The sequence below is a fragment of the Phocoena phocoena genome, chromosome 7, assembly GCF_963924675.1.
Source record: "Phocoena phocoena chromosome 7, mPhoPho1.1, whole genome shotgun sequence".
Classification (NCBI taxonomy): Eukaryota; Metazoa; Chordata; class Mammalia; order Artiodactyla; family Phocoenidae; genus Phocoena; species Phocoena phocoena.
The window spans coordinates 60,410,958-60,424,847 of record NC_089225.1 but is presented as its reverse complement, the minus strand read 5'-3'; the positions used below and the strand labels follow the sequence as shown (position 1 = coordinate 60,424,847).

Genomic DNA, 13,890 nt, shown 5'->3' with positions numbered 1-13,890 from the left:
GATGCCGAGTGTTGCAAATCAAATACGGATATTGCCAAATAATAGGGCACGCTGGGAGGTTAGGTGGAAGAGGGATGGTTTATTAACTGTACGCAGGACAGGAAACTGACGAGCAACTGAATACAGAGATCTACTTAGCACACCTTTTCCTTCTTGCCCTTCAGACATATGATACAGTAACCAATATATCAAAGTAAAGCACATGTTGTTTACTTTTTTCAATCCATTTGAGTTAGTCTCATAATTCTTCTGATCCCAGAAAGTGAATCATGCCATGATTCAAAACATCTGTCCTTCACATAAACCTAGGAGCACACATTAAAAAAATGATTTATTGTACATCTTTGCATTTCTTAAGGCATGAACAATGGCGTACAGATGGAACAGGTTCTGAGAAGCATCACGATGTCAAAAAAGCACTGTCTTTTTTGACAAGGCCAGCACAAGTACACCACATCAAACAGACACACTCGACATCTGAGCTGACTGCTGTGGCCCAGGAGCTCCTGCAATGAGGGGATGGCGCTTCCAGAAAAGGACCAAATGCGTGGTTCATATGTCATGTTGCTTTAAACTCTCTGGATCAGCTTTAAGCACCAGTTACAGTTCGTTTTTCTTTATAGACTCTTCAGACCTCGGATTTTATATTCTGCTCCTTTTATGCTTTTCGAGGAGGGCGTGGATGTTTTTTAAGGAATATGGTTGCAGCAAAACAGAAAGGATCTGAAAGTGGTTAGGGGCCTTGTCTAATGCACTTCTGAAAGTCTATTATAAAGATGAATAGAAAAGCAAATGGTCAGTTTTCAGTCGACCCAGAAACCACGCGGAGCTCTAAGAAACATAATTGTGCATAGTTATTTATTCATTTAGAGCGTGTTATGTTGGCTAGCTCTATATTCCCAGTTTACCAAAGAACAGGGCTGTCTACTTTGCTAAACCCAGGGTCCTTTCGCAGCTCCCAGTAGGTGTCGTTAGAAACCCAGGCTTCTCTTTGATTGGCATCAATCACTTTTCTGTGAAAGTATAAAAATCAACATTAGACACAAATCTCATTCAGGTGACCTGATAATTGGACCCTCTCCCGTAGATAAGACGTGTACATATAAGCAGTACTTGGTAAGCCAGTGAGCATCCTATCTGCTGATTGATGATCTGACTATTTTGACTAGAAATAAACCCACTTTTGTTGTGAAATGTTTGAAATGGAAGTGGGTAGGGTCATGAGGAGAGGGGCTAAGAGCGGGAATAAATCACCTCAAGGCAGGACTAGAAAGTGAAGTGGCCCAAACAGGGACTTCCCTGGTGGTCCAGTGATTAAGACTCCATGTTTCCAATGCAGAGGGTGCAGGTTCAACCTCTGGTTGGGGAAACAAAGATCCTACATGCTGTGCAGCATGGCCAAAAAAAAAAAAAAAAAAAAAAGTGAAGTGGCCCAGACAAAGCATGTACAAACCTTGTAACTAGAACTTCAGACCCCAGACCCACAAGAATTTTCTCTGCTTCACTTGTGGGGAAAGTATGCAACCTCATTAACTGTAAGAGCCTCCTCAGGGTCCACGCGAGGGCACTTTCAACATCTAAAGGGCAAGACTGCATTTCTGCTCCAGCGCAGCCAGGAGATGGCAACTAGAAAGGGTATGAGGTTATTCTGAGCTGATCTGTCCTGGCTCTGAAGGGCAACAGATGGATCTGGAAACTACAGCTTAGTCTGTGTGATGTATCCTGCAAATAATCCTGTAATAATCACCCACGATCACACCGCAGAAGGATCAAATCTGAACGGATATAAGCTCCATGTGATAGAAATAAAATTAAATACTAAGGAAGCCAGGATGACCTTGTGGGCAGTGGGGTCCCACCTTATCTCTGGGTGAGGGAGTGGGAACAAGTTTCTACCATTCGAAAGGGGATAGTTGGAGGACAAAGAACCTCTGGGCAAGACCCTCACTCTCTATTGCTGTCCATGAAAGGAAAAGAGATGTCGAGGAAAATTTATTTTTATGGTTACAAACTTTTTTTTTTTTTTTTTCTGCAGTACGCGGGCCTCTCACTGTTGTGGCCTCTCCCGTTGCTGAGCACAGGCGCCAGACGCACAGGCTCACGGGCCTAGCTGCTCTGCGGCATGTGGGATCTTCCCGGACCAGGGCATAAACCCATGTCCCCTGCATCTGCAGGCGGACTCTCAACCACTGCGTCACCAGGGAAGCCCTACAAACTTTTCACAAGACCAAAATCCGATTCAGTATTTTCACTGGCAAAACCAGTGATGAAAATCAGTTTAATTTTCCACCTCGAAGTTTCCTGGACATAAAACTATCCCTCATTTTCTTTTTACTTAGAGTTTTTCATTGCTTGTGGCAACCATTTGCAAAACATGAAAACTGACTTACTTAAAAAATTTTGGTATATGTTCAAGGTTGTTTTCTTCCATGTATCGTCTTCGAGATCTCTGGAGTTCCTCTACTCTTTGCTTCTCTGCTGCTGCAGCTTCTAAATTTCCTTCTTCCAAAAATCTAAGGAGAAAGCAGTTTATCTTTTAATACGTTACCTTCTTCTCTGAGAACAAAATAATCTCATTTGCATAAACTTAAATTCTGGTTGCTGTGAACGTAACACAGTGAACAGTAATGCTCTGATTATGTCCCTTCGCCCCTTCCCCAGGCCACACTCTCTCTGTCTGCCACCAGCTAACATACTTTCTGTGTATGTGAACTGAATTATTGAATTCAGCAATAAAATGGGAGGAATGAAAAGTAAGTGCTTGGCTTTGAAGACTTTTCTGTGCTGTCTAGGGTTCCACAACTTGAGATTTTCAGGTTGACTGGTTAGGACATCATGAAGTCCCTGGCTGTGCTCCTTTTCCATGTTATCACAAAGCACTTGTTAAAGGCCACAACATGGAGGATGGTACCTGAGTGTTCTTCAGCTACTTTTAGAACAGATTGAGAGGGAAGGAGTTTTCCTATTTTATTGGAGAGAGTAAAACTGATGAAAAAGGATAAGGTAACAGTTGGGGGAAATTACAAAAGGCCACAGAAAGGAAATGAACAGTAAATGAAATTCAGAAAGGGAATACTGAAATAGAATTGAGAAGAAAAAAGCAGACCCAATGGTGATTTGCAAATATTTAAATTCTAAAATGAGAGCAAAGAACAGGTATACAGTATGATACACACTGTACAGGAAGCTTACTGATAAGTTTTAATGTCAAATAGTGAGACTGCATGTTCTAGAGAAAGAGGGGGGAATATGAGGGAACTAAATAGTAGAACATTCAATACTGGGAACATTTTGGTGGAAGACAGATAAAGCCAAAAAGACACTGGGAACAGAAAATGATCTTGGATACAATTTGTATGACATGTACAATTCTTGTAAGAAGTAAAACTAATTCTGTAGGAATGGACATGAGTACAGAACAATGTAAGAATAATTAAAAACAAAAGAATCAGAAGGTATTAATGGTACTGTATTTTGAGTATATCTCACACCCCAGGGGATCAAAAACGTGTTGGGAAAACTCCACACTTTGACTCCAAGTATTTCTAGGTACCCCTGTATCTTATCCTCTTATTCTTCACTGAAATGGTTAAAGGGGATCAATTGTATGGTGATGGAGAGAAACGAAATTTTTGGTATACACAGGTATACAGGAGTAGAAATAATGTTGCATACATGAAAATTATATAATGTTACTATATATGTAATGTTACAATTATATAATATAACACCAATGTTACTTCAATAAAAAATTTTTAAGAAAAGATAGTCCATGTTATAGAGTAATAGAACTATAGAAATACACTGAGGTGAGGAGTGATTGTGTGAAGAGTTCAGTAATTTGCAGACCTTTGGTAAATTTGTGGGGGGGGCACTTTTTGTTAAAAAATGTCTGTGTTACCTTCTGTGGGGAACTTTTGTTGAGCTAATCTTCTATTATGATCATCCTCTGAATGCTCTTTACCTAGGCAGAAGACTCAGCTATTACTGAGTGAATAAGGGAATGAATGATTCAATGAATAAATAAATGATGGTGGCAATAGTCTTGATGACTTCTGTAAGCACCATGCCATGACCTAGTGTTCATTTTAAATACCACTGCCCTGCTCACCTCTGATCTGGCCGGAATCGGGCATCTGTTGGTGGAAGGAGATCTTTTAGTACAGGATCTAACTCATTAAGCTCAATAGCGAACCTTGTGAAGCCATAGTAGAGCTCATAGTTGGTCGGCATGGAACCTGGAATGAGGCCAAGGAACCACTGTGAGAGGCAAAGAGTATTACAGAACATGCAGAAGTTGACTTAACTCGGGTGCTTAATTAATACTCACATTAACATCAAATTTATAGTCATAAACATTAGATTGCAATTTTTTTAAAGGATTAATGATTATTTGCACACTTAATTTAAGACACTGGGTAGGTAATCAGTAGCTTCACCCTCCTCTCAAATAACTTGAAGATCACCACTTTCCAATGTAAATGCTATTCTTATTCCCCGACGAGTTAGATATTACTGTTAATTTTGCAGTCATTGTTTGTTTAGATATACCCACATATACACAGTATGGTTGCTCACTGTTCCTTCTTGTATCTCTGACCTTTTATGTGGGATGATAAAGGTGCATCTTTTGGAAATTCATTTAGTGAGGATCTGTTTGTGGTAAATATTGTTTTGTTTCTCTTTAAATGTTGATATTTAATCATCGTTTTGAAAGAGGCCTCATTTCTTGAAATATCAAGTGCTCTTATTTTCAGAGTGTGGTAAGTCTTACTCTGCCTGGGTTCCTTTTGTGTTTTGTGATTTTTGACTGTGAGCTCTTGTCCCTTGGATCTTCATCTGTGGGAATTCTTAAGGCCTGGGATCAAGTTGTTTTTTTTTTTTGGCCGTGCTGCGTGCCATGCAGGATCTTAGTTCCCCAACCAGGGATCGAACCTGCTCCCCCTGCACTGAAAGTGTGGAGTCTCAACCACTGGACCTCCAGGGAAGTCCCTACAAATTTTTTAAGTGAACTAAATTGGCTTTATTTTGCTAAATGGGAAACTTTATGTTGATTATCAGAACTGATAGATTCATATATTTAATAAAATCCAGCTTTTAAAATAAAACTTTGTACATACAGTAGTCTTCACTGGTTAATTTTTCTCTCAAATACCCAACTGGGTAACTAAATGCTTGGGTGACTAACTATAAGCATTAAGATTTCACCAAAAAACACTTACAATTGACTTCCATTTAGAAAAGAAAAAGATTCAGATCTAAATGAATGTTTACTGGCACTTTCAAACTAAATTTGACAGCAGGATCTTTGTAGGCTCTGCTCATTAATGTGCTCCAAGCTCCTAGCACAAAGCCTGATGCTCAGTCAGTACTCAATACATAACTGCCAAATGAATGAACTAAACACTCCACTAGCAGGGAATTTAAATACTTATTGAGGAAACCAACAACTAATTTTAAAGTTAGGGATTAACTGACAAAATTCCAATGAAAATAAATGTCATGTGGAGCCTTGTTCCATTTGTACTTGATAGTCAATTATATGCTAGTGTATTACCAGAACTCTCTTGATGTCTTTTATTAAATGTCAGCATCTTGCAGCTCTTTGATGCTCAAGTAAAAAGATCACTTATTCTGGTTAAATTATTGAATTTGTGGATTATGGATGTTTGCAGGCTTTCCTTTGTTTTACTAAAACAGAGAATAAATAACGCGAGTAGGGATTTGAGTTTGTATATTTTAATTATTCAAATGGTTTAATAAGTATACCTAGTTTTTGAAATGCGGTTATTACATTTAGAGAGATTTTACATGAAGCCCAATCTCTGACCACACGTCAGATTTGGTCTCAATTCTACAACTCCTTACTATCAAATATTGGAATTTATTTAACTTGTGGATTGAGTATAAATGTAAATATTATTGTCTTAAGCATCTATGTTTTTAATCTATTAAAAGAAAACATAAGGGGCTTCCTTGGTGGCACAGTGGTTGAGAGTCCGCCTGCCGATGCAGGGGACACGGGTTCGTGCCCCGGTCTGGGAGGATCCCACATGCCGCGGAGCGGCTGGGCCCGTGAGCCATGGCCGCTAAGCCTGCGCGTCCGGAGCCTGTGCTCCGCAACGGGAGAGGCCACAACAGTGAGAGGCCCGCATACCGCAAAAAAAAAAAAAAAAAAAGAAAGAAAACATAAGGTGTACCGCATGGGATGATCTGACCTTCCCTGCCTTCTGCCACTCATGGCACCCCCCTGAGGCAGGACACTCATGCCGGTCTCACCTGGTCTCCAGATGCACTTGGCGGAAGGGGCCACACCGCAGTACAGCCCTTCATGCCACTTCCCAAACAGCCGGTGCACCACCTTCCCTTCCTGATCCATCACAACCCCCTGGACTTCATTCACATTAGAATTCCAATAATTCACCTGGAGAAACCAAACTCCAGTTAAAACACTCAATCTCTTTAATAACACCAATCCCTGTAACTTCCACATGGAAAATTTTCTTAACCTTGAAGTTTCTCACACAAACCATTTCCAGGCATCTATCTCAAAATGTTTTGCATGGAAGGGTGGCTATCTAAGTGTTAGCTGACTTAACTTTTAAGAAAGGGATGACCCCACTCCATGTTAGAGCATGAGACCACAGCCCAGAGAAGGCTCAGTTTTTATCTTAACTGAATATTAATTTACAGGTTAAGCAACTTCTTCTTCCCATTGTCCTGTCTTGAACTACCCTTGGCTCATGGATTTTAATGATTTTCAATTGGCAACACTGGAGAAATAGTTTGTAAAATCATTTTCATAGTAGCTGTAAATGACTAAATTTAATCAGGAACACCTTGTTCTAGCTCTCTTCCAGCCATGCTCCTCCCCAAGGGGTCAGAAGTCGGCAGGAATTTACCCATCTGGATCCCTTGGCCCCTATTCTAGATCAGGCCCCAAGTACACAAGACCCTAGAATTCCTTGTCCAAATGGCTCTAAGCGGGACTTCCCTGGTGGCGCAGTGGTTAAGAATCCACCTGCCAATGCAGGGGACATGGGTTTGAGCCCTGGTCCGGGAAGATCCCACATGCCACGGAGCAACTAAGTCTATGTGCCATAACTACTGAGCCAGCGTTCTAGAGCCTGTGAGCCACAACTACTGAGCCCACGTGCCACAACTACTGAAGCCCACGCGCCTAGAGCCTGTGCTCCGCAACAAGAGAAGCCACCGCAATGAGAAGTCCATGCACCGCAACAAAGAGTAGCCCCCTCTTGCCACAACTAGAGGAAGCCCGCATGCAGCAACGAAGACCCAACACAGCCAGAAACAAAAAACCCACAAATGGTTCTAAGCTTATTCCACAGCCTGCACAGGCCTTTCCTTGGATTTATTGTTAGGCCTGAGGGGTGGCCAAGGGTGGCTGTTTGTGGGGGTGTGGACTGGACTGCCTACACGCGTGTTTGCGGCCCCTTGCAGCGCAGGGCAGAGCTGGGGGTGGGAAGCAAGTGGGGAAGGCCGTGGGCCAGACTGATTCTCCTGCGCTGCCAGGTTTCCAGCTCGGTGTTCCCAAGTGTCCAACCTGCACTTGCAGGTTTTGTCAAAAAAGGTACTTTTGTCAGCGTGAAAGGATAGAACATATTTTATTTGACAGCTTGTGGGCTTGATTTACATACTTTAAATATTTACACATACGGTATGGGGACTGCCGTTTGTACTCTTGCCCTGAGCTCTGCAAATATTAGGGGCAGGCCTAAATCGAAGTTTCTCCTAGCCTAAAAAACTAAGTGCGCACAGTTACTGTCACGCACGACCCAGTCAGCGCAAATGGTGATCCTGGCTCCTCAGTTCTGAACCACTTAATCAGTCTATTAAGAAAAAAAGGAAAAAAGAAAAATATCTAACATCTTCTCTTGTTAATAAAGGTACTGCTTTTTGTTGAACTTATTTAAGATAATATATAATAATGGCAGAGTTGGATAAGCTTATAGGGACTGGAAGCTATCATCTCTATGCGTCTTCAGAAAATGACAAGTGCGATATATTTAGTTCCCTAAAATAAGATCACTTGAATATGTTGTAATCAAGCAGGAATATAAATAGAATATAAACCAGGGGACTTGTTATAGGCAAGAAGTACTCTCTGGAATTTTACTTAATGAACTGGCTGCTTAAAAAGAAAATTCTTTAACAAGAATTTTTTTTTTCTCTTTCAAGATGGTGCCTTTGTTGACCTCTACACCGTCAGACGTCCGCATGCCTGGAGCAACTCCACCAGCTGGTCCTGCTTTTTTATCTAAAATGTCCATAAGGATCAATGATACAGAACTAACTCACTTGCTGCAGCTTAAGGTAATTGTTTTATTTCTTCCCTAGGAAGCATTTTATGTATCTTTCCTTTGCTGTTGTAAGATTATTTACCTTGACAAATGTGAGTTTGCAAATGCAAACACTGCTTTTGGTATTTCTAATGGTTACTTCTCCGTAATGCTCTATCCATCTCCTCCCACTCAGGATGTTGTGTATGCACGTGGTGACCTTATTCCACACATAACAATCTCCATACCTAGTGAAGAATACAGCACTGATTAAAAACAGTGAAGGTAACAAATAAATATTACTGTTTCTACCAATGAGAATATTTTTTAGCCATAGCTTCCTTTCCCCTCATCTTTCTCTTATTTCTTTCTTGGAAGTTTCTATGTGGTCAAGGCCATTTATGACATGATTCATTCATTTAAGGAACATTTCAGTGCTTTCTATAGGCCAGGTGCTAAAGCTACCAAGTTGAATAGGGTCTGTTTCCTGCTCTCCCGGAGCCATAGTATGGTAGGGATAGATGGACGCTTATAAGAGCACAGAGGAGTGTCCTTAGATCTGCCTGGAACGTGGGGTGAGTGGCAAGGAAGATTTTCTAGAAGAGGCTGGGTCTGGTCTAAGCTTGGAGGGTGGAGAGGAAGGTACTACAGGCTGGGAAAGGCAGAGACAAAGCCACAGAGGCCAGAAGGGCACAATGCATCCGGGGACCTGTGTGTGGCACGCTTCAGGTGAGTGGGTGTGATGGGAGGTAAGGCTGGAAAGGTAGGACAGGGCAGAGCAGACAAGGCCCTTAATGACCCACCAGTGAGTCTGGACTTACCCTATAGGCAATGGGCCATCACAGTAGGGTCCCAGGGAGGAGAGAGTACGGTGTACATTCAAGAAAGACTACTCTGAGGACATTGTTTCATGCTGTGAGTTAAGGCCAAATATGTGAATAATTCTTTGGGAAAAGACTGATGAGCATAGATGGCATGAATCTAATACAAATTCTGGAGAGTAAGGTTACTGAGTTTCTGCCAAGGAAGGCGATGACGGTTTCTACTCACCTTTAAATTTGCGCATTACATATATGTTCAAATAAAACACTGTTTCAAAATGAAATGCTTCTGGGTTTCTAAAAAATTTATGAATTGGTATGATGTAGGCACTATGGAAAACTCTCTTCCTCATGAGTTTGTAAATATTGAAAGTTTATTTTGTGGCCCTGGGAATTCCTCCCTCTCCCCACCGTCCTCTATATTGAATCTACCAGCAAATTCTGTCATTCAAATAGACAATAACAAAACAGAACAAAAATCAACCAAATGAAGAAAGAAAGAAAAACAATCAAGCCTTTGGCCTCAATGAAAACTTCAATTAATTTTAAGATGTATAGGCTATATCCTCTAGAAAACAACCATAAAAGGATTCTATCACTTCCTTAATGAACTAAACATTAAAAATAGTGCCTGGATCTAAGATGAACTCAAAAGTGAAAGTATAGATTGTATAAAAAAGAAATGGCTAAAAAGAGCCATTTTAGTTTGCATTTTGTTTTCATATAAAATGCAAACTAATGTGGTGACTGGGACAGGTAGGCACTGACTGATGAATGCAGGATGTGAAAAGATAAAAAGGAAGCTTCGACACATTTGCTAAAGTTCTCGTTAGCTTTTGTCGGGGCCCAGTCTCAAAACTTCGGTGAAGTTAACAGAAACATTGGCCATACAGGGAAATGGCCCCATGGCACCTTCCAGAGTTTCAAATACCCATTTATGATTTAAAAAATCAGATAAGAGACCAAAAGGAAGATGAGCGCAACCTACTTTGGAAGCATGGCATTCAGGGTTCCCACAGGCAGGATTTCCATTGACTTCCCCCAGAACTTGTTTTTCCATCTGATATCTAAACAACATAAGGCAGAGGACAAGAAATATACACTCCATATCTAATCATTTACTCTAGAAAAATGAACTTTTGTATTACACTTTATATTTTACAAAGGAAACTTTTGTAATCCCAACTGATTCTATAGTGTTGCTTTAATAAGACAAGTGCCTGAGGATGGCCCAAGGTGAGATTAACTGTGAAAACCACCCCCCAAATATCTATGTATATTTTTCCATAATATATGCTCTATATGTGTTTTCAACAAATAAAACTGGTAAAGTCTTGGAATAACCTGTGTGTGTATGTGTGCATATTCACATACACACATACATAGACTCTACTCTGTGTTAACGTCTCCACAAATGTTGTTTTAAGTTTTAACTAAATGGTGGAAATATTTTATATATATATATGTATATATGTGTGTATGTATATGTGTGTGTGTGTGTGTGTGTGTGTGATGTATAGAAAAAGTAATTGCACATTGTGGTATGGCAGTACGACTGATTTATATACATATTTAAAGAGTTACATGACTTGGGAGAACAGTAAAAAAATAATGCCTCTAAACACAGATAGGTAAGATTTATGAGAAAGTGGGATTAGCTTAATGAACATGTTCCTGTGCTGGCTGTTAAGATACCACCCAGGGCCCAGCACTTCATCTCACACGATGGCTTTATGTTTTACCTGTACTCAGGTGTATCTGTGTATTTGTAATAACTGCCCCGTCTCATTCTGATGAAATAAGGGAGCTTAGTGCTATCTCCACAAAATTTCTGACTCTTTGTTAAGAAGAAGAAATGATTTACTTTCTTAATCTGAAATAAAGTACAGTCACAGTGCTGCTCTATCATTTCATATCCTTTTTAGGTTGAGGAAGTACATGTGAGAAGAGTCATACTGCAATCAGTGAAGCACCCTTTGGACCTCCCCTGAATGTGAGGGAACTATTCACACTTAATGGTAAATTTACATATATATTTTTTTCTTTCTAGAGGGGTTTTGAAACTTTTTATTCTAGGCGAGTTTGCAACATTCTAATCGAACAAGTAGAGACTTCATTCCAAACCCCCAAGCCTCAGTGAGTTAAAGACCAGAAATCACGGCAATGTATATATACCTAAATGGACTGTGACCATATACGACGTGTTCTAGAGCTTTCTTTGAGGATTAAGATCTCTTTGCACACCCTCAAGAAGCAAGAAGCCAGCAGATATAACCTCCATGCTAAAGATGCAGACAATGAGTTGAATGAAGTAAAGAAATAGCCCTGAGCTGGCATAGTCAGCATAGAGCTCTGCTGTCCCATAGGGCTTTGCTTCCTAAATAAATAATCCCATCTCCTAGATGACATGGTTCCATCTTTAAATCAAGAAATCTAATTTCTCAAACTGAACTCCACACCAACTACCAATATTCTCTGAGTTCTAAAAGTAGAAATCTAAACTGAGTACTTTGGAAACTAGAAACTTTCTCATAGGCTCATCAATTGGATTTTGATGTGATCATTGAAATACAAACCTTGCCAAAACACAAAATTCTTGGATTCACAGTGACAGGCAGAAATGGGTGGATGATGGCTAACCTGGGAATTAAAAACAAAAAATGACATCAGTGTTAAAACTTCCATAAATGATAATTTTTTACAATGTATATTGGCTACCCCCAAATAAAAACTACTCAACTCATCCATCTCTATTAGTGAATTATTCTCAAAATGTATAAGTAAATTACTGAATCTTTAACTTTTACAACTTCATGCTTAAACACATTTAGAGGTTGTAGTTATAGAGATAGGCTAAGTGAATTTTCTGTTAACTAGTATTATAACCCACCTCAATCAGATGTTTATCAAAAAGCTATTTTCATCATCAAACAGCACTCCTACAGTTTCTATACAGAAACTCACTGAGTCCAGTGGGACTTACCTGTTCTGAGAAAAAACGGAATCCTTTGTCCTCTCTAATGCATTCATAAGTCTCCCCAAGGACAGGGTTGAATGGCTTACTTCCTGCTCTGAAATAGGTGGAGCAATATCCTGAAACTGCAAATGCAGCAATAAGAACCTGTTAAAACATTTAAGAAAGGAAAATAATATAGGAGAGACTACTTCCAGGTCTGTTTGTCTCTTATTCCTCTAGATTTTATACATCCCCATCAGTGGGTGCTCATTTGATGGCATTTGCATTTTCTATGTTTTGCACAGACTCTTCATATACTCATAGGGAAAAAGAGATAATTGAAAATGAGGTTAAACTCTCTTCATGGGAACCAGCAGACAACTGAAGCCAAATATTCTTCATTTATCTGTCTGTCCAATTTCCTGAGTATCACAGAGTTCAAAGGTTCTGAAAGCCAGTGTATAGGTTATGCCATTTGCACAATCTTAGCAGGAGGGCTGTGGCTGGTGGTGCTTTTCAGAGGGCAGGTCAAGTTTTCCACAATCACATGGAGTAGAGAGGCCAGGGCAAAGAACAAACAGGAGGTTACTTTCTCAGACCTAAGTTCCTGAACAAACAGGCTCCCCTGGCATTCAGGAAAAGCTGATAAAACAAGGCTAGGCATGTCTTAAACCTGTGAGGAGGGTGATACCTTTTCATTCTAACTTTAGAACCACCCAGAACCAAGAATAAGTCACAAAGTGTGTATCTTTCAGTAGAGGTATCTGGATCTTTCTGGCCCTGCCCGGTTTATGCAATGGATTCCTCTTACCTATGCGGTGAGAGTATTAGGCAACAACCAAATATGCTATCAAAATGAATTCTGCCTTAGCCCAGGTCTAGGGTTGGCAAATCTCCAAAGGGCGCTGCTCTGTTATTTATTACCATGCGCTCATAGGGACTGTCCGTTTCCGAAGCCTTGTCCAGAAGCTCACTATACTCCATTTCCTCGCAGAGATGCTGCAGAGTGTTGAGTGGCTCGTTTAGCTCCACAGGCATGGAGACTTTAGACAGGTCTTTACCAATGTTGTTCCTCAAGATATTCCATAGGTTAATGTTACTGGTGTCGGGACAGGGAGCTGGCAGGCGTGCTCGACGTCCGTTTCGGAAGGCTCCTCCTGTAAGCTCCCCGTTCAAGACTGGAAGAGGGAGAAAGAGGAGAATCACAGTGAAAGAGATCTTGCTTTCTTTATTTCCCAGAACCTGGGAGGGTAGGAACCCTTTCAAATAATTCTGATTGTGATACATTTCTTAAGCCTTCATTATACTCTCTCAAGAGAGAAGAGAATTATTTCAATACAAGGTTGCTGATAAATGCACAAAACATCAACATACAGTTTTTTAAACAAAGTGTTAAATATACTAAGTATTACACAATAAAAGACAAGTCAAACTTCTAAAAATTAAATATATTTAATACGAAGGACACAAAATTTTGCTTTGCCCAAGAACTAAACTTTTTCTTTTTTTTCTGTATGTCTTTTATTATTATTGTTATGTAATTTTTGAATTTTATTTATTTTTTTATACAGCAGGTTCTTATTAGTCATCCATTTTATACACATCAGTGTATACATGTCAATCCCAATCTCCCAATTCATCACACCCCCACCCCGACCCCCCGCCGCTTTACCCCCTTGGTGTCCATACGTTTGTTCTCTACATCTGTGTCTCAACTTCTGCCCTGCAAACCGGTTCATCTGTACCTTTTTTCTAGGTTCCACATATATGCATTAATATATGATATTTAAACTTTTTCTTTTAACCATCTACC

At 40.1% G+C, this 13,890-nt stretch overlaps 1 protein-coding gene across 4 annotated transcripts in view; it reads right to left on the bottom strand.

Moving 5' to 3' along the window:
* Positions 1-904: 904 nt before the first annotated feature.
* OSBPL6 (oxysterol binding protein like 6) overlaps positions 905-13,890 on the bottom strand; it is an 87,904-nt gene continuing 74,918 nt past the window's right edge. For all 4 annotated transcript variants that reach the window (XM_065881175.1, XM_065881176.1, XM_065881179.1 and 1 more), the window contains 9 exons: positions 13,002-13,255; positions 12,105-12,242; positions 11,698-11,761; positions 10,110-10,188; positions 8,404-8,548; positions 6,280-6,424; positions 4,112-4,238; positions 2,391-2,513; positions 905-1,013 (listed from right to left, as the gene is read on the bottom strand). In XM_065881175.1, the coding sequence (XP_065737247.1) occupies positions 905-1,013; positions 2,391-2,513; positions 4,112-4,238; positions 6,280-6,424; positions 8,404-8,548; positions 10,110-10,188; positions 11,698-11,761; positions 12,105-12,242; positions 13,002-13,255 (1,184 nt within the window). The remainder of the gene's footprint in view (positions 1,014-2,390; positions 2,514-4,111; positions 4,239-6,279; positions 6,425-8,403; positions 8,549-10,109; positions 10,189-11,697; positions 11,762-12,104; positions 12,243-13,001; positions 13,256-13,890) is intronic.